Source organism: Carcharodon carcharias, chromosome 16, assembly GCF_017639515.1.
Source record: "Carcharodon carcharias isolate sCarCar2 chromosome 16, sCarCar2.pri, whole genome shotgun sequence".
Taxonomy (NCBI): Eukaryota; Metazoa; Chordata; class Chondrichthyes; order Lamniformes; family Lamnidae; genus Carcharodon; species Carcharodon carcharias.
Genome location: NC_054482.1, coordinates 56139598 through 56162027, shown reverse-complemented (window position 1 = coordinate 56162027; position 22430 = coordinate 56139598). Strand labels below are relative to the sequence as shown.

The 22430-nt window shown below is 42.9% G+C and overlaps 1 protein-coding gene across 2 annotated transcripts in view; it reads right to left on the bottom strand.

The window, feature by feature from the left end:
* pde4ba (phosphodiesterase 4B, cAMP-specific a) overlaps nt 1-22430 on the bottom strand; it is a 753168-nt gene that overhangs the window by 582688 nt on the left and 148050 nt on the right. For both annotated transcript variants that reach the window (XM_041207962.1, XM_041207961.1), the window contains one exon: nt 10582-10706. In XM_041207962.1, coding sequence (XP_041063896.1) covers nt 10582-10623 — 42 coding nt within the window. In that variant the 5' untranslated portion in view covers nt 10624-10706. The remainder of the gene's footprint in view (nt 1-10581; nt 10707-22430) is intronic.

Sequence of the window (22430 nt, the reverse complement as noted above, 5' to 3'; positions counted from 1 at the left end):
AGCTGCTGCTTCACAAGATTGCTTGCAACCTTTAATGATGTATGCACTAGAATGAGCACAACTCTTTCTTCCCCACCTTTTTTAATACTTTTCCCTGAAGATATATGTATGTTCAGCATTCACCCTGCATTACAATATACTTTTCCTAATTAAATATCATTTACCAATCATGACCAACCCCTCAAAAGATCAGGATTTGCCTGAAGCCCTCAAGCATCGTTAACAGTCCCCTGTATATAGTTAATTCCCTAACTCTATCACCCTTCAGGTAGAAAAGCTTTATTCTCCAACCTCTAACTTTTTCTACTGCAACTTTCTAATTTATATTCCTTAATATTTGGCACCTACATTGTAACAAACGATTTACCTGGATACATTTTGATAATTCCCTTCAAACCTTCTGGATTTCAAATAAAACCTCAAACACTCCTCTTTTCTAAACAAAACAATCCCATCTTCCTTATTTTTCTTACAACTTGCATTCTGATATCTGTAATTACCTTTACTGTTCCTGCAAGATAATAATAATTTAGTCACCTAAGCCTCCTCTTCCAGCTGCTCTTCTGTGGTTTTCTACATTTGTGAATGTAACAAAACCATATGATTCAGGATACTGTGATCAGCACTGCAGCCACCTCTGACTTATCCAACTGCTTTAGAATGTACATTATATTTTTAATGTTGGTCCTGCTGGAACCAAGGCCCTCGTTATATCTGTGTTTGACTTCAGTACGAAGATGCTGATGAGGGATTAAGACAGCAACTACTCTGTAACCATTTCTTCATTGGCTGTGGATCATCAAAGAAATGAAAGATTAATGTAAAATGAAGGCATCATGAAGGGTACTGGAAATTTAGCTGTGACTTGCAATGATCCAACACAAAGGACAGGATTTTCCCGTCGGTGAGCGGGGGGCAGGGCCCGCTCGCCGACACATAAAATAATGCACGGTGACATCGGGCAGAAGTGCACATGCAAAAGAGCGCACTCTCAGGTTTGGAGATTTCCCCCACCAGCACATGGAATGCATAAGGCTTCTGTGCGGATGTCACACTGGGTAGGCCTTAATTGGCCTGCCCACGTAAAATGGTGGCACGCCCCCATGAGGGGCGCCGATTGGAGGCGTGTCTCTGCACACCCGTACTTCAACTCCCCCAACCAACCCCCCAGACAGGGTGAAAATCCTGCCCAAAGAATCACACAAAATCTGCACAATGATGGAATAGTTGGCTTTCCAGTTAATATGGGGTAGGTGGCACTCCTTTCAGTTGGAGTATCAAGGTATTATGAGGGCAGTTTATCATGCTGTGGACTTTGTACAACCCTATCATTCAGAAAAACTCAAGAGCTTGGGTCTGCTGCTCCTCGACCCTAGGTTCTATGGGAACAAAGAATTAGTTATTGGTTTTATTTAGCAATGCATTATCAAACAAAATATTATTTGAGTATTGCTGAAAGAAGACATTTTGTCAAAGCTTTTTATCTTGCACTATCAGGGCAATTGCAAGACTACCGATGTCAGGGGATGCAACAACTTAATCTTGTACGAGAAGAGAGTGCTGATTGGTTGGCAAGTGGACGCTGATTGGTGGAGGCATTGCCATGGCAAAAGCACCAATTGATGGTGACTGATAGTTAACTACCAAACATTGTTTGACATTTTAAGCTAGGTGGCTTGATTGATTGGGCAAGACATTGCCCTGAGAAATGAACCAGCGAATGGCTATCACTTATTTTGTTTAGCTAAAACAGGTGCAGTGTGTGTACATGATCCTTCTGTTTGCAAAGAACAGGGTCTTGTGTATAATATATGTAGTTTCCAGTACACGCAAATGTGCCACATTGCGAGCCTGACTGATGATCTTAAATTAATTGTCAGTGTAATTTTTAGCACATTGAGGATGTAACTGTTGGCCAGGAGATCCAGAAGTTAAAAGCATTTTGAGGTGGCAATGATCTTGCCTGCCTTGGACTCTGGCTAGGCCATTCAGATACTGGCTATAGGTCATTTAGCTATAGCTTGCTTACTAGTTCCTAAGGAACTTAAGACTTGAAGGTCATGAACCCTGAGCTGCAAGAACATAAAATATCTAAACCTCAAAACTACTCACAGAGATGACTTGTACAGATACTAAAGGGTTAACTGTAACACACAGAGGAATAAGCTAACCAAAACTCTGGCTCAACAAGAGAATAAAACCATTAATATGGACAATGGCACAGGGCAACTGCCATTAAACAGCACAGTTATTTCCTGCCAGGAATGAAAGGAACATGCCAGGCATCCCTCACCATGGGGAGGGGATCACATTGTTTTCTGTTGTGTAAACAGCAGAAGAATTGATTATGTCTGAACAGTCCTGTCTAGACCAGGGCATGGAATAAGCCAAGGTGAAGAGATGCTAATCACCGGACGACTCAGTGGAATGGTAACAGGATATGTGCCTATGTTAGTGTGATACGAATCATTATAAAAGAGGATGACATTGGAGAGACACTGCAGTCAGGAGAAGGAAGACGGAGACCAGTCATCTCCGCGTCCAGGCCTACAATCAACACCGGAACGACCAGCTGTGTGGGCAGTTGTAAGTTTCAACCAAATCGTAGAGGGGTTTGTGTTGTGAAGTATTTTGTAAATTTCAGTAAGCCTCATATCAGGGTTTGTACTATGAGGTATTGTTGGTAATTCCGGTCAAATCACAGAAGGATTTGTACTGGGGAAATTTTGGGAGTTTAATAAACAAATGAATGAGGTTGAGCCAGACCCTGTGCCATGTGCACTTTTGTTCTTGTAATTCTTGGAGTCCAAGAACTATTGTAAGTGGGGGACACAAATGGAATCTTACAAACTGCAGAAGCATTGTTTCTCTGAATGGCTTTCTCTGCAGTGGTCAGGGGCTAATAGATTGGTCCTCCAAAGCAACAGCAGTTTGAATTCCAGGAGGGCATCCATGTCAGTGTGAGATAATGCATTTTGGTTTAAAAAAGACAGTAATTATGCACTGAATAAAAATGCGCTTGATTCTGCAGAAGAGCAAAGATTTTCAGGTACTGAATTACAGGGCAGTAAAGGCAGCACCTTAAATTGGTTAGGCTATAAAGTTAATTGAATTCTAAGTCTTATCTCAAGAGGTTCAGAAAAGTCTATGACCTTAGTCAAAAACTTGGGGCATAGGATAATGTAACACTATGTCAAATCTATAAGGCCATAAGATGTAGTGTCAGGGAGATATAATAATGCTATTGGAATTTATTGTAAAATAGTGGTATCTTGTCTGCCCGCATGTGTCTGTGTGTGTCTGTGAGAGACAGACACAATTGAATTAAGTGCAGCTGGTCTGGAGGATTTGATGTATGAGAAGATGAGCTAGGTTTGAAATGTTAAGTAGGTAAATGTGGGAGAAGTTAGAATGTAAGGTGTAAAAGAACATTTGCATTTTTAAATAAACCAGACTAGACTGTTTTCAAAGGAGGGGTGAAATGTATCACCTAACCAGGTGAAGTTCAGAAAAAATGGGCAGAATTTTTAGCTGAGTGGCCAGGTGCATGCTTGATCTGCTTGAGTGTAAAATGATGCACGATGACATCGGGCGAGGTTTCTGACGCCATTACGCACTTGCGCAATATTTCAGTTAGTGGGCGCACGCAGGAGTCGGCAGCGCGCTCACCAACAATAAACAGGCCTATTAAGTCCATTAAATTAATACTTAAATGAAAATTTTCGCTGGCAAATCGGCTAGGCAGCCTTTGGGTTTTTTATGAAATTTCATCAATGGGCAGGATGAGGTTTCCAACAGGAATTAAACATACAACAAAAATGTTCAAATCTCATTTATAACATGTCTCTGCTCATGTGACATGTTTTTAACATTTTTAAATTCTTTATTAGTGTTCTTAAAAATCATTAGCTCCCTGAGGCAGCTCTGTACCTTCAGGGAGCTTTTATGCACGCACCTGCACACATGGGCAAACTTCCACACTCGCCCAACTCCCATCCCCACCCAGGCAGCGCTCAGCGTTGCAGTGCGCAATTCACACAAGCTGACCAACTAATTGGCCAGCCAGCATGAAATTGAGGTCGGGGCACAATCGCGGGGGCAGCGGTCAGCTTCGTGACTGCTACCGGGCCTACCCGCCGTGCTCACGTGGTGAGGTAAAAATCACACTTGTGTGTTTATTTTTCCCCAAAGATTTTTGGTAAAATTCGTATTATGATAAGTTTTTATGACCAGGGAAGTAAAGCCCAAAGGCATAGTGAAACAATGGGAACTTGCTTTCAAAGGGGAAAATATGCTTAAAGGAGTGAAGGCTGTATGTAAGGGTAGCCATTTTAAGATCTAACAAGTATGAAAACCCTTCAGCATCTACACCTTGAGCTGCTGTCTACAACGGACTGAAGTTAAGAAAACTCACATTGAATTCAATTGTTCAGGGTATCATGTTTCTTTGCCTGGGTCTTTTGAAATCTATGTATTTTACTGTTGCCTTAATGGAGATGTAACTTGAGAGTCAGAATAATTAGGGCAATTAGAAGTTATTATAGTGGTAATTTGTAGACCTATGCATGTGCTTAAAATCATTTCTCTTGTTAATAAATGTTTAGTCTAGTTTTGTAAAAACCTATAAGGCTTGGTGGTCTTATTACTACTGTATTCAAAGTACACATCCTGAAATTTATTCAAATTACAAAACAGTTGTGGCAGTTTTTTCAAGTTTTCCTCTGGGATTTGAACAACTCAGCACTTACCATCAGCTGTGCCATAACAGTAGGAGCAGAAGTAGGCCTTCAGCCCGTCGAGTCTGCTCCGCCATTCAATGATATCATGTCTGATCTGATAATCCTCAACTCCGTTTTCCTGCCTTTTCCCCATAGCCTTTGATTCCCTTACTGATTAAAAATCTAACTCAGCCTTGAATAAACTTAACAACCCAACCTCTACAGCCCTCTGCAGTAAAAAATTCCAAAGATCCACTACCCTCAGAAGAAATTCCTCCTCATCTCTGTCTTAAATGGTTGACCCCTTGAGATTATGCCCTCTGGTCCTCGGCTCTCCCACAAGGGGAAATAACCTCTCAGCATCTATCCTGTCAAGCCCCCTAAGAATCTTATGGCCAGAATTTTACTTGGGCATGTGAGGCGCACCCGACACACCCGAGCATAATATGATGCGCAACGACATTGGGCTTGCATCTTGACGTCACCACGCACTTGCGCAGTATTTCATTCAATGGGCGCCTGCCAGAGTCAGCTGCATGCCTGTCAATAATTGAAAGGCCTGTTAAGGCCATTAATGAGCTAATTAATTTGAAATGTACACTGCCCATCCAACCTAATGGTTGGTGGGCAGGTGAAGAGGCCAAGCGGCCTTTACATGTTTTAGGAAACCTCACCCACAAGTGGGATGAGGTTTCCTAAAGCTAATACAAATTAAATAAAAACTTTATTTTGAAATTAAAAACATGTCCCACCTCATGTCACACAGTCACACGAGGAGACATGTGTCATTAAATTTTTATTGTATTAATTAATTTTTTTTAAAAGTGTGCTTCAATCTCCCGGAGGCAGCTCTGTGCCTCAGGGAAATTGAAGCGTTCTTTTGTGCATGTGCGTGAACTGCGTACGAGGCCTGCTCTCCCTCCTCCCCTCACCCATACAGGCAGCGCTGCCGCTCGCGATCCACACAGAGTTTTAATTGGCCTGCCTGCCCGAAATCGCAGTGTGGAGCCGATGGCAGGCGGCAGTCAGCTTCCTAATCGCCCCCACCCACTTCCGCCGAGCCTAACCGACATGCGAAAAATTCTGGCCTATATGTTTCAATAAGATCGCCTCTCAATCTTCCAAATGCCAATGAGTACAGCTCAAACCTACTCAACCTCTCCTCATAAGAAAACCCCTCCATACGCAGAAACAACCTAGTGAACCTTCTCTGGACTGCCTCCAATGCCAGTATATCTTTCCTTAGATAATGGGACCAAAACAGTTGATAGCATTCTAGGTGTGGTCTAACTAGTGTCTTGTACAGTTTTAGCAAGATTTCCCTATTTTATACTCCATTCCCTTTGAAATAAAGGCTAACATTACATTTGCCTTCCCTATTAACTGCTGAATTTGTATGCTAGCTTATTGTGATTCATGCCCGAGGGCCCCCAAATCCCTCTGTGGAACTTTCTGAAGTCTTTCTCCATTTAAGTAATATTCAGCTCCTCTATTCTTCCTGCCAAAGTGTATAACATCACATTATCCCACATTATACTCTATCTTTTCCAAGCTTTTGCCCACTCACTTCACCTGTCTATATCCCTCTGTAGACTGTGTCATTCTCACTACTTGCCTCCCACCTACTTTTGTATCACCTGCAAACTTGGCAATAGTACATTTACTTTCCTCATCCTAGTCATTAATATGTGATGTAAATAATTGTGGCCCCAACACTGATGCCCTCATTATCTCCTGATTTATTCTCTGTCCTATAGTATAGCTACTGTTAGGGGGCCTGTAGACTACTGCCAGCAGTGTCTTCTGCCCCTTGTTATTTCTTACCTCTACCCATATGGATTCTACATCTTCTGATCCAAGATAATTTCTTGCTATCGTACTTATTCCATCTCGTACTAACAAAGCTACCCCACCGCCCTTTCCTTCCTGCCTGTCCTTTTGAAAAGTCACATAACCCTGAATATTTAGTTGCCAGCTTTGACCTCCTTGTAACCATATCTCCATAACGGCTATAACATCATTCCTATTAACCTCTATTTGTGCCATTAAGTTATTTACTTTGTCCCAAATACCACGTGCATTTAAGCAAAGAGCCATTAATTTTGCCTTTTTACCCATTTTTTTCTCCCTTTGGCCCTATTTGCTGATTTTTTTAAATGTTTGTACACTCTGTCCCTTCCTGTCACACTCTGGGTATCATTACCTAAATAGCTGCCCTTCAATGCCACCATATCCGTTCACTTTGTAAGCCTACATATCCCCACTCCAAAACCCTGCCCCTCACTATTTAGTTTAAAGCCCTATCTATTAAAGATAATAAATATAATCTGAATCTATAAAAGACCTCATTTGGATCACTGCTTGCAGTACTGGTTTTCGCACTGTTGGAAGGATAGCGAGGCCTTGCAGAAGATATTACCCAAATTCTCTATGATGCTGTCCTGTATGAAGAAATAAAATATGAAGAAAGGTTTTTTTTTAATTCATTTCTGGATGTGGGCGTCACTGGATAGGCCAGCATTTATTGCCCATTCCTATTTGCCCTCAAGAAGGTCGTGGTGAGCTGCCTTGTTGAGGCACTGCAGTCCACATGGTGTAGGTATACCCACAGTGCTGTTAGGGAGGGAATTCCAGGATTTTGACCCAGTGACAGTGAAGGAACCATGATTTATTTCCAAGTCAGGATGGTGAGCTTGAGGAGGGAACTTCCAGGCAGTGGTGTTCCCATGATGGAAAATATCCTCAATGTGAAGACGGGACTTCATCTCCATGAGGACTGTAGTGGTCACTCCTACCGATGCTGTCATGGGCAGCTGCATCTGTGGCAGGCAGGTTGGTGAGGATGAGGTCAAGTATGCTTTTCCCTCTTTTCCTCTTCACCACTTGCTGCAGACTTTATCTAGCAGCTATGCCCTTTAGGACTCAGCTGGCTGGGCCTGTGGTGTTGCTACTGAGCCACTCTTGGTGATGGACGTTGAAGTTCCCCACCTAGAATACATTCTGTGCCCTTGTCACCCTTAGTGCTTCCTCAAAGTGGTGTTCAACATGGAGGAGTACTGATTCATCAGCTGAGGGCCGGGGGAGTGGGGGGGGGGGGGGGGGGGGGGGGGGGTATGTGGCAATCAGTAGGAAGTTTCCTTACCCATGTTTGACCTGATACCGTGAGATTTCATGTTAAGGACTCCCAGGGCAACTCCTTCCTGACTGTATGCCATTGTGCCGCCACGTCTGGTGGGTCTGTCCTGCTGGTGGGACAGGACATACTTCAGGATGGTGATGGTGGTATCTGGGACATTATCTGTAAGGTATGATTACATGAGTATGACTATGTCAGGCTGTTGCTTGGCTAGTCTGCAAGACAGCTCTCCCAATTTTGGCACAAGCTCCCAGATGTTAGTAAGAAGGACTTTGCAGGATCAACAGGGCTGAGTTTGCCATTGTCGTTTCCAGTGCCTAGGTCAATGCTGAGTGATCCATCTGGTTTCATTCCTTTTTATTGACTTTTTAGCAATCTGATGCAACTGAGTGGCTTGCTAGGCCATTTAAGAGTCAATCACATTACTGCAAATCAGAAGTCATATGTAGGGCAAACCAGGTGAGGACAGCAGATTTTCTTCCCTAAATGGCATTAGTGAATCTGATGGTTTTTTACGACAATCGACAATGGTTTCATGGTCATCATTGGACTTTTTAATTGAATTCAAATTCCATCTGCTGTGATGGGATTCAAACCCAGGTCCCCAGAGCATTACTCTGGGCCTCTGGTTTACCAGTCCCGTGACAATACCACTATGCTGCCGCCACCTCCCCTTTAAAGTATGAAAACTTTTTTTCTGTTAAAATATTACAGTTTATGCGGTGATCGTTTGCATTCTTTTATAATCAGGAAAGAAAAGGGTAGGGTGGGAATAAGTGTATGATTTTCTGTAGTTCAGGGATTAACACAAGTGGCATTGATGCAAGATTAACTTTCAGAGATTTGGCAATAGAGAGCAGGAGGAAACTCTTCACACAGTGTTGTGAGGCTGAGAAATTCATTTTTTAGTATTTGTGGTTACACAGAAACACATGAATGAAGGAAAAGTGGTTGAAGCAGGGATATGGGCACATGGTGGGTGATTGTAATTAGAGCTATTTGCTTGCAAGAAGGCTGAATGCCAACACAGACTGATTCAGCGCATTTGGGGCAGACCCAACATTACACTTACTTGAGTTAGACTGGAATAAACTTGAGAGTCAAATCTTGGTGGAGAAATGGTATATTTTTAAAATCACAATGCAGGGATTAGAAAGTCAATTTATACTATGAAGTAAAATTAATCAAATCCGCATGTTTTTAGTATAATTCTAGTGTAAAATTAAGGCAAATAATTTTGGGGGGTTGGCAGCAAATGGAATGGAAGTTGTTTCCATCAGTTTCAACTCCAAAATTAATTCCCTACCATAAAATTCCCTCCACTTCTTGACCCTTGCCATGATCCATCTGTACTGTGCTGTGTTAATGAGGGTGAGTGGGACCGCACTTCCTGGTTTTATGCTTGAAATGCAATTGGAGTAAGTTAGAAGAGGAATGCACAGCACAGCTGATGTTAGGGTCAGGTGAAACCAGCAAAAGTCAGTAATTTCTGAGTCTGAAGTGTCTGGAACTTAAAGTGATCGCATAGCAGGAAGACACTTTAGCAACATTTTTAAAAATAATGACCTGGACTTGCTCCTGACAGTTTGGGATTCCCATTATTTGAATCCCAGAGTAAGACATTCCTATGAGCAGGTTTCCACAGTACTACTACAATTGCCACTACTTTATCAAAAATTCAGTCAGTAGAGAAGCGGAATAAAAAGAGAAGAAAGACGGTCCTTTCATAACCTCTGGACCCCCAAAATACTGTACAACAGTGGTTACAGAAGTGGTTCTAATGTAGGAAACATTGGCAGTCATCTTTTTTATGCACTGCAGTCTCCCACAAACAAAAATGGGATAATGACCAAATAGTATGCTTTAGGTATTTCTTGTGGGATAAATGTGGGCCAAGATATTGGAGTGAACTCACTTGTTAATTTTTGAAATAGTGTCATGGGATAGTTTATGTTCACCTGATAGGGGAGACAGGGCCTCAGTTTAACATCTCACCTAAAAAATTATGTCATAAATATCTTATTTGAATCACAGCAACACTGAGTGTAAGGAAAATGCATTCATCCTATATATTCAACTGGGTGGCAGAGACAGGACGTGAATGTTAGTGATTTCAATTCCCTTTGAAAGTTTTATCTCCAGCTTTGCCCTTTCAAGGAAATTTTAAAATAAACCTCCCTTCCTTTAGCTGTCCAAAGAGATCCCTTGGCAGCCAAGCTGCAACAGGCTTTGAAGGTCCCCTTTGACCGTTCTTCAACCTGCAACCACTCACAACAGATTTCTTCACCAGAGTAGGAGGAGCTCAAACCAATTACATGAAATACCTAACCCTAGAAATCAGTCAGGATCGTGAACACATCTTTGGAGCAGGTGGAACTCACTCCAAAGGTACAACATGATTCTGCTTGAGAAAATTTCAGATCTGATTTCCTTCATGGGGGATATGTTGAGTTACAGTCCACTATGAAGGGAAATCTTGAATTAGAATTACAGCAGGATAAGATGAATCATGAAGGGAAGAGAAGTAGGAATCACATCAGAACCTCGCAGAATATAAATCAAGGTTGGCACTTCAGAATCAGCACAAGCATCAAGAAATATATCTAGTTTAACACTAACAACTCTCCAAAACAAGCCAGGTGAATATTTCTCGAATAACATGAGTCTTTAAAAAAAGACCCTAAAATATTAAAGTGGCAATACAATTAGCTCAAGTTATTTACTTACATCTTCCGCTGTCACTGCCAAGACACTTCTACTTTTCTTCATTGTGAAAATGATTGCGATCTATTGGTCCAGCAGCTGTATTTCAGAGAAGCAGATAGCCAGTTCCTTACACATTCATGTATCGCCTACATCAGAGCACAACAAACATATTAGAACTGAATGGCTGCAATCAGAAACATAAAGGCTTGTAACATTTCAATGCTGATTTAAGTCTAAAGAAAACACAATCACACAAAACTATTTTAAGGTACAAAGAAAAATATTTAACATAGTTCAGTAATTGGGAACCAAGCAATAAACAACTAATTGAAGCTGAAGCATTCTTGTCAAAAAATACAACTGTTTAAACATTATTATTATTTAAATGCCTGTCTTCTGCAGCTTCCTCATCAATAAAGTCAAGCCCTCTACAAGAGCTGTTTTCTGACATTGTTCTTTCTAAAATAAGTTACTAAAATAAATTAGAGTTAACTAGAAAAGAGCAGACTCTGGCAATGTCAGCAATTTTCTTGGTGATCTTTCATCATTCTGTAGTCCACTTTCCTAATTGACATCTTGATGATATTTAAGGATGCTGAGTCATTTGTAACAATCACAGGCACTTTTCCTCATTTTACCTTTTATGGTGTCCTTCTCTATGGCCCTTCACCCATTTTATATACCTAGATTGATAATCAATCCTTCTTCTGGCACATGCTGGCCAGGAGTCCAACAAAACTCGAGCAAAAGGGATGGTAATCAGTTGCTGGACTTGTCAGCCAATTTCCTTGGGTCCCTTTGAGCTGCTAATACCTGACATATTGCCCAGCCCGTCAGTAAGATATGGCACCTACCTGGACCTTAAAGATTAATAAAAGTTCATAAAATTCTAGCTTTATCTCAAGAGGTATAAATTATTAAAACCAAGGGATAATGAGCATCCTAAATAAACTATTAATTGTTTCAGTTAAAATGCTGTGTATTATTGAGCAGGTCTTGTAGTGCGGGGGTAGTGTACCTAACTCTGGCCTAGAAACTCTGGGCTTAAGTCCCATTACAAGACTTGATGATCATGGAAAGTGTGTTCATAATGTAACCAAACAGGTTGAATATCAGCCTGTAAATCCTTCCAATATGCCTGACGTCAGATGGTAAGAGCAGGAGAATTTCCTGGTCAGTCATGCTGCAGGAGGCAATAGCAAACCACTGCTGTACTTTGCCAAGCACAGTCATGGAACAAATAATGGAAGTCCATGGTCATTAACACCCTCTTAGAGTATGGTCCTTGAAGAGGGGGTGGTACTATCGGGCAGCACACTAATGGAAGGACATGGATACTTTAGAGTGGTATAAAACAGATTCATTAGAATGCTGCCAGCCATGAGGAATTCAAATACAAAGAAAAGATTTGAATTTTTGATCTTTTTTTAAACAGCGCAGATTACAGGCGATATGACAGGGTCTTGGATGATCCCTTCATTAAAATATTTGTTGCATCTGAGGCTCTTCCACCTCTTCTGGTGCAGCACCTACAGGATATTCCTTGGGGCCACTGGCAAGTGCCCACATGCTGATGGAGGTCCTGTCAACAGCCTGCCATGAATACAGAATGACCTTGGACACTGAAAAATGGGCCAAGTTTATCACATGGATCAGGTGGTGGGTTGGGGGGCAGGGGAAAAAAATTTCCTGTCCCCTACAGGAGCAGATTAAGGGAAATACAACCCTTAACAAGCTTTTAAACAGACAAACAAGTTAATGTAGTGTGTAAGGTTCATTAATGCATTCGACTAGAATCTTCCTGCGGCACTTTGCTTATCTACATTTTTTTAAAATCTGCAATCAAATGTGGACAAGGATTTTTAGCTTGTCAGCATTGATCTAATAGTCTGCTAGTTTATGTCTGGTCTTTTGTTTCGTTCCCAGTGCCAATTGCTCCTGTGTTAGAGATTTTTGAAAAGTGGCACAGAATCACATTTATGAGACAATTTCGTTAAATTATTTGACAGTCAAGATATGAGCCAAACACTGTTCATTTCATAACTGCTGCTCTCCAACCTGATGCTACAATCTTCAACCAGAACTGCCTTTTTAAAGTAAAACTGTGCTTTCAGGGCACTGACCCCTGTTCTGCTATTAACACCCTCTGCTATCTTACCTCTATGCCACTATCAGCACCTTCTTTACTATTTCCCACTGCCATTAACACTCCCTTTGTCTTGTGTCCATGACATCTTTGTCAACCTCTCCTTAGCTTCCACCTACCCCTGACCTTCTATCTTGTTCCACCTGCTCCACCTGTTCCTAACAATATAAAATCCATCATATCACACTTCTACTTCTCTTTAGCTCTGAAGAAGAGTCATATGGACTCGAAACATTAACTCTGTTTCTCTCTCCACAAATGCTGCCAAATCTGCTAAGTTTTGCCAGCATTTTCTGTTTTTATTTCAGATTTCCAGAATCCGCAATAAGTTGCTTTTATCTGCCTTTTTAAAGGCTGCACTCCAATTTCCATACAGTACAGAAGCTTACATGATTTTAAACCAATCACAGCTCAAGATCTATGGAAGTGCAAATTTTTGTGAAATCTCTCTTGTCCAACGGTGGGCACGAGTCTTTTCAATGACCTAAAACCAATACAATTGACTTCATGGAAAGTTGGGGAAATCATGTTAATCATAGGATATTACAGCAGAGAAGGGGACCATTTGGTCCATTGGGCTTGTACCAATTCTTTGAAAGAATGAGTACCACTCAGCTGCTCTTTCCCACAGCTCTTCACATTTTCCTCCTCACAGTATGTAACCAGTCCCCACTGAAGTAATTATTGAATTCACTTTTACTACCATTTCAGACATTCCAGATCACAATTTGCTGCATAACATTTTTCTTACTCATTCTATCTCTGATTATTTTGCCCATTACCTTTAAATCAATGTCCTCTGATAACTGACCCTTCTGTCACTGGAAAGTTTCTCCTTATTTATTATATCAATGTGCTTCATGATTTTCAGCATCAAATTTCTTCTTAGCCTTGCCTACTCAAAAGGAGAACAACTCCAGTTTATCTACTCGCTCCATGTAACTGGTCTTTCATTCCTGTTACCTTGACCTTTTCTAAGATCTTGACATCCTTTCTGAAGTGCAGTGCCTGCAGAATTGGTCACGCCAGCAGGGGCATAACTAGTGTTTTAAAAAGGTTTACCATAACTTGCTTGCTTTTAGACCTCTATTGGTATGAAGCCAAGGATTATGTGTGCCTTTGCAATAGCCTTCTCAATTTGTCCTACCACCTATAAAAACTTGTGAAAGTACACTCCTAGGTCTCTCTTTTCCCATACCCCTTTTTAACATTGTACCATTTACCAAAATAAATTATCTCACACTTATCAATGTTAAATTTCATTTGCCATGTATCTGGCTATTTCAACAGACTATCTATATCCTCCTGAAATTGGTTACCATCCTCCTCATTGTTTGCTACACTTCCAAGTTTCATGTCATCTGCAAACTTTACAATTATGTCTGATGTATACCCATTACAGGTTATTTTATATATATAAACAATATAATTATTTAATCATATCTAGAGCCTTATTTTGGAGATAAATAATTAGCAATTATAATTTTTCAGAAAGCATTTTGATTCAGTTATGAAGATGATATGCTGCCACTTAGTAACCAAACTGCGCAATTACAAAGTGATAAATATACACAGGATTGGTTGTTTCTTCTATAAATGTGGACATGCAAATTTATACTTGATGCAAGAGTGGTATAAGTAGATTGTCACCAGAAAATAAGTTTTTGTAGACAAGAAGTGCATAAAGTGAATAAGACATGCAAGTCTCCATTTTGACTCAGGTACACATGCGTGAGCATTAGGTTTGCCCCATTTCACTGACACAAAGCCCTGGTCATTTTAATTCTTAGGCCTTAAAAGTTATTCCCAGGTCAAATATATGAACTTATGAAAAACGAAGGGCCCTCTGATCCATCCAGTCTATTGCATACAACTGGGATGCAGTGTACATCACAATACATAGACATCCCATCCTACCCAAAATCATGTGATCACTTGGGGGAGGTGGAAAAAAAAGATTAAAAACCCTCACTCAAACCCAGTGTCAATCCTGGGCAGGCGTAGGCGAGTCCAGGAGGCATTCACCACTGGGAATTCTTTGATGAGTCCAGAGGAGTGACTGGAACTGTATGTCATATTACAGCAACAGCCATGTACGTTATATTACAGCCATGTGAAGGTATGGTCATCAATGGCTTCTTTCCCATTCCCTTCCCTAATCACTCATGCCTGTTCTGTCCCATCCCATCATTCTCATTGGGCAGAATTTTCTGCCTGTCGGGCCCGACCTAATCTCCGGCGGGCGGGGAGACGATCTCTGCTGCCATTTTATGTGGGCGGGCCAATTAAGGCCCACCCAGCTCGACGTTCGGTGGGAAGTGCTATGCGCTTCCTGTGTGGGCAGGGGAGATTCCCCAAAAGCGAGAGTGCGCTCTTTCGCGCATGCGCATGAAAGAGTACACATCTCCCTAAGGCTAAATGCTGCCTCAGGGAGATCGCTTACACCTTTAAAAATAGTAAAATTAGAAAAAAAAAATTCCCTAACATGTCCCCCTCATGTGACAGTGTCACATGAGATGGGATATGTTCATAATATACATAATAACTTTATTAAAAATTTTAAAACCCTGAATGAAACCTCATCCCACCTGTGGATGAGGTTTCATGTTTTCTCTGTTTGCCACCAGGGCTCCAGGCTGACCTGCCAACCTTAAGGTTGGACGGGCAGGTCCTTTAATTGTATAAATGATCCTGTCAATGGCCTCAGTTGGACATTGACAGGTCGGCGGGCGCACAGCTGATTTTGCTGCGCCCCTGCCTTCCTGAAGAGTTAAATGGAGTGGGATGACATCGGGGGTTCCGCCTGACGTCATCCCGCATCATTTTACCCGTCAGCGAGCGGGCCCCACCCCCTGCTCGCCGACAGCAAAATTCTGCCCATTGTGTCACCCAGCCCTTCACCTTCCCACTATTTCAATTAATCCTGTTAATGACCATAGCTCTTCTCATTTAGACTACCGGTCAATAATCCCTGTACCCCTCACCCCTAATAACTATTATTTCTCTTCATGTTTAATCCTCCATGCACTCCTTCGCATCCACCCCTCACTATCCAGCCATGTTCCACCTCCTATTGCTTCCTATTAATTTACCTTACAGACTGCTTGCTTTCAAAATTCAACTGAGTGGGTGGAATTTTCTGTCCCCGTTGGCGTCGGGTGCCAAGCCGGGCATGAGTGGAAAATATGGCGGGAAGGCCAAAAATCGGTTTCACACCGTCGTGAAACCAGTTTGTAATCGTCTGCTCTGCTTGGCAATGGCAGGCCGCATTTCACGCTGCCACACTCGTGGTCATCAGCGCCAAGATTCACAGGCGGCACCTCATCACTTTTAGGGGAGCTCACAGGCAGGTCTCTTCCTACCAGACCAGTTGTAAGTTGTGGGTGGCTTTTCAATGGCTGCAGGACTAGGACTTGTTTGGGGATCGGGGAGAAGAGGCCTCAGGCAAAGGAAGAGGCTTCAGGGCAAGCAAGGGCTGTCTTGGGGAAAGGGGGCTATCCCAGGGTGTATTGGGGGCACATGTTGCTCTGTGCAAGTGTCCTCATGATGGTGCGCTCTGAAGAGGCAGTCTCCAGAGGAGGTGAGGCCAGATGGAAACATGAGTGAGTGGTGATGTCCCTTGAGCTGGCAGTGCGTGAGATGCCAGTGAGTGAATTTGTGATGGCTTTGAGAGTGAGAAAGTTTAGACTGACGAGATGACTAGCTTATCCTGGAGGCACGGATGAGATCATTTATCCTCTTTCTGCACTGGATGGCCAACCTCTGCTGTGCACTGTTGGCGTTGACCACCACTGCCACCACCTCCCAAGCCGGAGTGGTGAGATTCCTGTACCTCTTGCGGCCAGAGGACATCTTGGCAGGCCTCTGAAAGGCATTCCAGTGACGGGTCACTGAACTCTCCCTGGCTTTCAGGGCCATGTCTTCACTGGAGCAGTCCTGGGCAGCGAACATGGAGAACTGTGTGCACGGCTGCAGTTTCGATATGGCATCCGGAATGAGGAAACAGTGTGGTAACAGCATGGTGACGATTCAGAGGCTGCCTGCTAGCGAGACGGTATGTTTGCTGTGGCTGCATAATTAATGAGGTGGGAAGTGGATGATATGGTGTGAAAAGCCGTCATTGCGGACGGTGGATAAAACGTTCTTTTTCTCGCCCGCTACTGCACTTATTGCGAATTTGGGACGATTCTGCCTAGTGACTTTTGTTAGAAGCAAGCCAACTTAACTTTGGACTTTTTAAAATTATTTTTTATTATTTAACTTTCTACAGTATGTTTTTCTCTCTCTCTCTCTCTCTCTCTCTATTCACCTATCTCAGATTTTAGAGGTCTTAATTGAAAAGCCACAGAATTCAGGCACAGGGTTTGCGATGCGTGGTCATCCCAAGCCCAAAGTGATACAGACAACATGCAAACTCCATCCTCCCTGCTCATTTCCATGATTGCAACATGCAGTCCAGCACTGAAGGCACTGCTGAGTGGCTGCACACCCTAAGTTCATGTGAGGCTAGCACCACCGAAAGCTAGCCTCTTTCAGCAGATCTGCCACAGAACCTGCTGTCACTGTCAAAAAGCTTGGAGGAGTCTGACTCCAACTTGACCCAGGGCTTGGCACAGAGCTTGGAACCCATCCTTTCCAACATGCAAGTCCTGGCCAAATCCATGACAATGTTTGTAGACCAAGCCATGTTACAGCATCCAATGGCCAAAGTCTCAGTTTCTAGTGCAGCACAAGCAGAAGCAGCCAACATCTGAATGCTGCAGTGGAAGTTCAGACTGAGGTAATGAGATGCTTGCAGGATGCCATGCAGAGTCATTCTACTGCCTTCAAGGCTGAGGATGCAGTGCCTAAAGAGGCTTGCAGTCTCTCCTAGTAGACCAGCCTTCTGTGTTCCTGCAAATTACTAGGGTCGCCAAGGAATTAGCCAGGAGAATGGAGATCGCTCTATGGTGTATGAAACTGCTGTCCTCCCTCAGATTGATAGCATCTATGCTCCTATCACAGTCATTCCTCCAGTTCCCCTGCTTGATGCCAGTCAGTCAACCATCCTAAACTGCTTCACCCATGCTGAGGTAATGCAGTCTGAATCCGGGCCCCAAAGACCCAGAACTGCTTGAGAGTGTCCTGCAAGGCCATGTTCAGTCATCTCCAGTGAAAAGGAGATGTCTTCCAGGTGTTGCAGCCACGGGGGTAGCAGTGTATGGGAGCACGAGGACAGGCAAATGCACCTCAAGAAGGGCACAAAGGGATTGAGCCACTAGGGTAGCAGTGTATGGGAGCACGAAGTCAGGCAAATGCACCTCAAGAAGGGCACAAAGGGATTGAGCTAAGTTTTATATGTATTATTTGAAGTGTTTTTGGATAAAATTATGACCTTTTTTGCTGTCTTTTACTTCAGGATTTTGGCCAAGAGCATGCTGTGATTGTCCATAGCAGAAGGATGCATCAGTGGGGAATTGTGGAGCAATGGTGCTGTAGGCATGTTTTCAGGGCAACTGAGATTGATTAGCCCCTCACAAGCATCTTTATGGGACGCCATGGGGACTCCTCCCTTCCTCTTACTCCTCCTCCGGAGATGCTCAAGGAAGGCCTGGCATTCCCTGGGATTTACGGAGTAATACTATGAGGAAGGCTTGGACAGGTTGGGCCTGTATCCCTTGGAGTTTGGAAGAATGAGAGGTGATCTTATTGAAACATTTAAGATCCTGAGGGGACTTGATACGTTAGATGCTGAGAGGTTTCCCCTTGTGGGAGAGACTAGAACTAAGGGCCAAAGTTTGAAAATATGAGGTCTCCCATTTAATACAGAGATGAGGAGACATTTGTTTCTGAGGGAGAGCCGTGGAGGGTCATTGAATATTTTTAAGGCTGAGTTAGTAGCTTCTTGACTGACAAGGGTGTCAAAGGGTAGAGGAGTAGAAAGGAAAGTGGAGTTGAGACCACAATCAGATCAGCCATAATCCTATTGAATGTACAGCAGGCTTGAAGGGTCAAATGGACTATTCCTGCTCCTAATTTGTATATTCATATGTGAGGCCTATGCCCTTAGGTGGGCCAGGCTATGTAGAATGCAGCAGACCATAAAGAATTTGGAGAAGTGCTCCAGTAAGTATTATAGAGCTCGCCTTGAGCATTCCAGGCAGCAGAATCATTGCTATAGAACGCCAATGGTTTGCTCTGTGACGTTCCTGGTTTCTGCATGACTCTCGTTATACACGAGCTATCCATTCATGGTCAGGTGACAACGGGGATTCGTGAGCTGTGTGTAGAAAGGGAGTGCTTTTGCAGTTTTGCTTTTGAATCTAATTAACTGTTTAATCTTCTTAAGAAACACAAAATCTGTTGTTAATAAATCTGTTTGCTTCTGCATCTCGAGATGGAAGAGATGAAACTTGTATACTGCTCTATCACCTATAGCTGTAGCATATATTATAGCTATCATAAGCTGATCAATGCCCAATAAATTGAATTATTTTCAAAACACTGCACTCAATTTGCAAATTTAATTGTGATTGATTTCCACACATCTGTTACTGTGAGCTCACTATTACAAATGAAAGCAGAAACATTGTAAAAAGATGTAACTGTTTCATGGATTTGATGAAGGAGCTATGCTTTCAGTCAGAGTCCTAAGATGCCCATTTAATAACGCAGACTGTGTGATCCATGGATGGGCTAAACCTCATAATACAACTTAAGTGCATGGCTACATCATCAAATCAAGATTATCATGCCCAGTGAAATGTAACACTTCCTGAAAACAAATCAAAATAAAAGGCCTGTCTGCAATCTGGAACTGAATCCCCTAAGCTCATTTAAACATGGAACACCCAAAGCCAGAACAGATCCCAAACATGAAACAATCTGCCAACCATTGCAATGTTTGGATCCCTTTCCGAATGTGAATATTACTTAGTTCAATATTAAAGAATCCATCTCAAGTGTAATGGCTAGAAATCTAAATAATCGTGGTTGCAGCATACAGGTATAGAAAGGCAAAGTATTATTCAAATTATCATTCAAATAACTTAATACATATGAATATGAAATGAGTGGCAAGAAATTACCATTGGGTCCAATAAGCCTGTCTCATTGAGGTATTGGTGCAATCATATACATCACTGAAACATCCCTACCTCTCAAAATATCCTGAGATGGATAAAAGTTGTGAGGAGGATACAAGAGTCTGCAAAGGGATATAGATAGGTTACATGAGAAGACAAAAATTTGGCAATGGAGCATAATGTGAGAAAATGTGAGGTCGTCCGCTTTGGCAGGAATAGAAAAGCAGAATATTATTTAAATAGAGAGAGACTGCAGTGATACAGGAGGAGTTTGTGTCTTATATGAATCACAAAATGTCAGCACGCAGGTACAGCAAGTAATTAGGAAGGCAAACAGAATGTTGGTCTTTATTGGACTTTAGTGCTAAAGTCGGGAAGTTTTGCTACAACTCTAACAGACCACACCTAGAATATTGCGCAAGTCTTAATAATTTAAGAAGGGATATTCTTGCATTGCAGGCAGTTCAGAGAGGGTTCAAAAGGTTGATGCCTAGGGTGAAGAGGTTGTCTTATAAAGAATGCTTGAGCAGGTTCGGCCTATACACTTTGGGGATTAGAAGAATTGGAAGTGATCTTATTGAAACATACAAGATACAGAGAGAACATTTCCTCCCATGGGGAATCTAGAACTAGGCGACCACAACTAGGAGACAGTTTCAAAATCAGAAACCTCCCATTACAATGGAGATGAGGAGGCATTTATTCTCTCAGAGGGTTGTTAATCTTTAGAATCCTCTCCCCAACCAAGCAGAGGAGGCTATGTCATTGAATATGTTTAAGGCTGAGTTACACAGATTTTTCATTTACAAGGGAGTCAAGGGAGTTATGTGGGGGTGTTGTTGCGGGCATCAAACAGGTGCCCCATTGCAGCTCTGCACCTTCCTTTGGCAGGAAATTGTTTGGCTGCATGGCTTGTTGGGGTGGGTAGAATGAATGCTGTATGAGAAGGTATGGGAAGGAGTATGGAATATGAGAATGGGCTATAACATCTATGTGGCTCCCAGAGGCTTCTTCTTCCCCTTTAAAAATCTTTGAGAGAACCTAACTTTTATGCAAAGGCCTCAAATGATCCCTATAAGGACTGCAAGTCCTTTCAACACCAGACTGACACACAAAGCGGAATTGTCACAGATTTGCACTAAGTGCGGTAGTGGATGGGTAAAACAATGTTTTACCCGCTGGCTGCAATGGTGGGTTTTCACACTGTATTGTCCCAAACCCACTGCATTAATTATGCATTCCCAGGAAACATGCTGCTTCGATGGAGGGTGGGCTCTCATTTGCCCGCCGCACCATCACCTCGCTGCTTCATCACGCTGGGTACCATATTTAAAGTCCAGCCACGCATACACATGTCAGTGCTTCCAGCCCAGGACTACTGCAGGTAAGATGTCCACAAAAGGCAAAATGACTGCTGCCCCCAGGTTTAGTGACACGTCACTGGAACGAGTTTTGGACACCATGGGGGCCCGCCGCAATGTCCTCTACCCCTGCTCTGGCCGCAGGAAGGGCAGCGGCTGATCAACTAGGCTTGGGGGGCAGTGGCCGTGGTGATCAGTGCCAATTTTGCACAGAAGAGGCTGGCCATCCAATGCAGATAGAGGATGAATGACCTCATCTGTGCAGCCAGGATATGCCAACCATCTCATTACTCTAAGCTCACACATTGAAGCCCATCACACATTCATTGGCATCTCACTCGCTGCCAGCTCAAGGGACATCACCACCCATTCTCACACACATACCCTCATGAACTTGAAACGTCAACTATATACCTTTCAGCACATGCTGTTAGACCTGCTCAGTTTTTCCAGGCATTTTTGTTTTTGTTCTAGATTTCCAGCATCTGCAGTATTTTGCTTTTACCTCACATGTACATCTGGCCTAATCTCGTCTGGATAGTGCCTCCTCAGCACTCACCATCTTGAGGCCACTTACAGATTATCATGTGCCCCCCCCCCCCCCACACACCCTGGGTTACCCTGCTTCCCCAGTATAGTCCTCGTCCTGCAGCCTCTTCCCTTGCCTGAGGCCACTTTGCCACCTTTGCCAAGCAAGCCCTAGCCCTGCAGCCGTTGAAAGGCCACCCAAATATGGCTGATCTGGTAGATAGAGATCTGCCATGAGCCCTCCTAAAAGTGATGTGGTGCTGCTTATGAAGCCTGGCGCTGATAGCAGCTAGTGCTGACCGAAGCAAGGTAGGCAAACAAACCTTGAAGTCCCGAGCGAAATGCAGGCCACCAGGCATATGTGTTGGTATGAAACACGTCAGCGTGCTTTCCAGCCAACGTGGGCGGACGATCCAGTGGTGGTGGTGGGGAAAGATTCTGGTGGGCTGGCCTAATAATGATATGTAAATGTATTACAAGGAGGTTCCCAACGTTCGATGGTAGGAAATGCAGCCCACCATTGGTGGGCTAGGCAGATGATTGCCAACTGATTTCATGCTGTCGTGAAACCGATCGAGCCATATTGTCCACTCACACCACTGAACACGTCCAATGCCAGCAGGCACGGAAAATCCCAACCACAATGTTTGAAATTTATAATCGGGGTCTTACAACAGACAAAGGACCCTGATTTGTATAACTAAACATCCTCCCCTTGTTTTGGATGGTGGTTGTTGGTTGCCATTAAAAGAACTGCCTGAAAGTTGATTC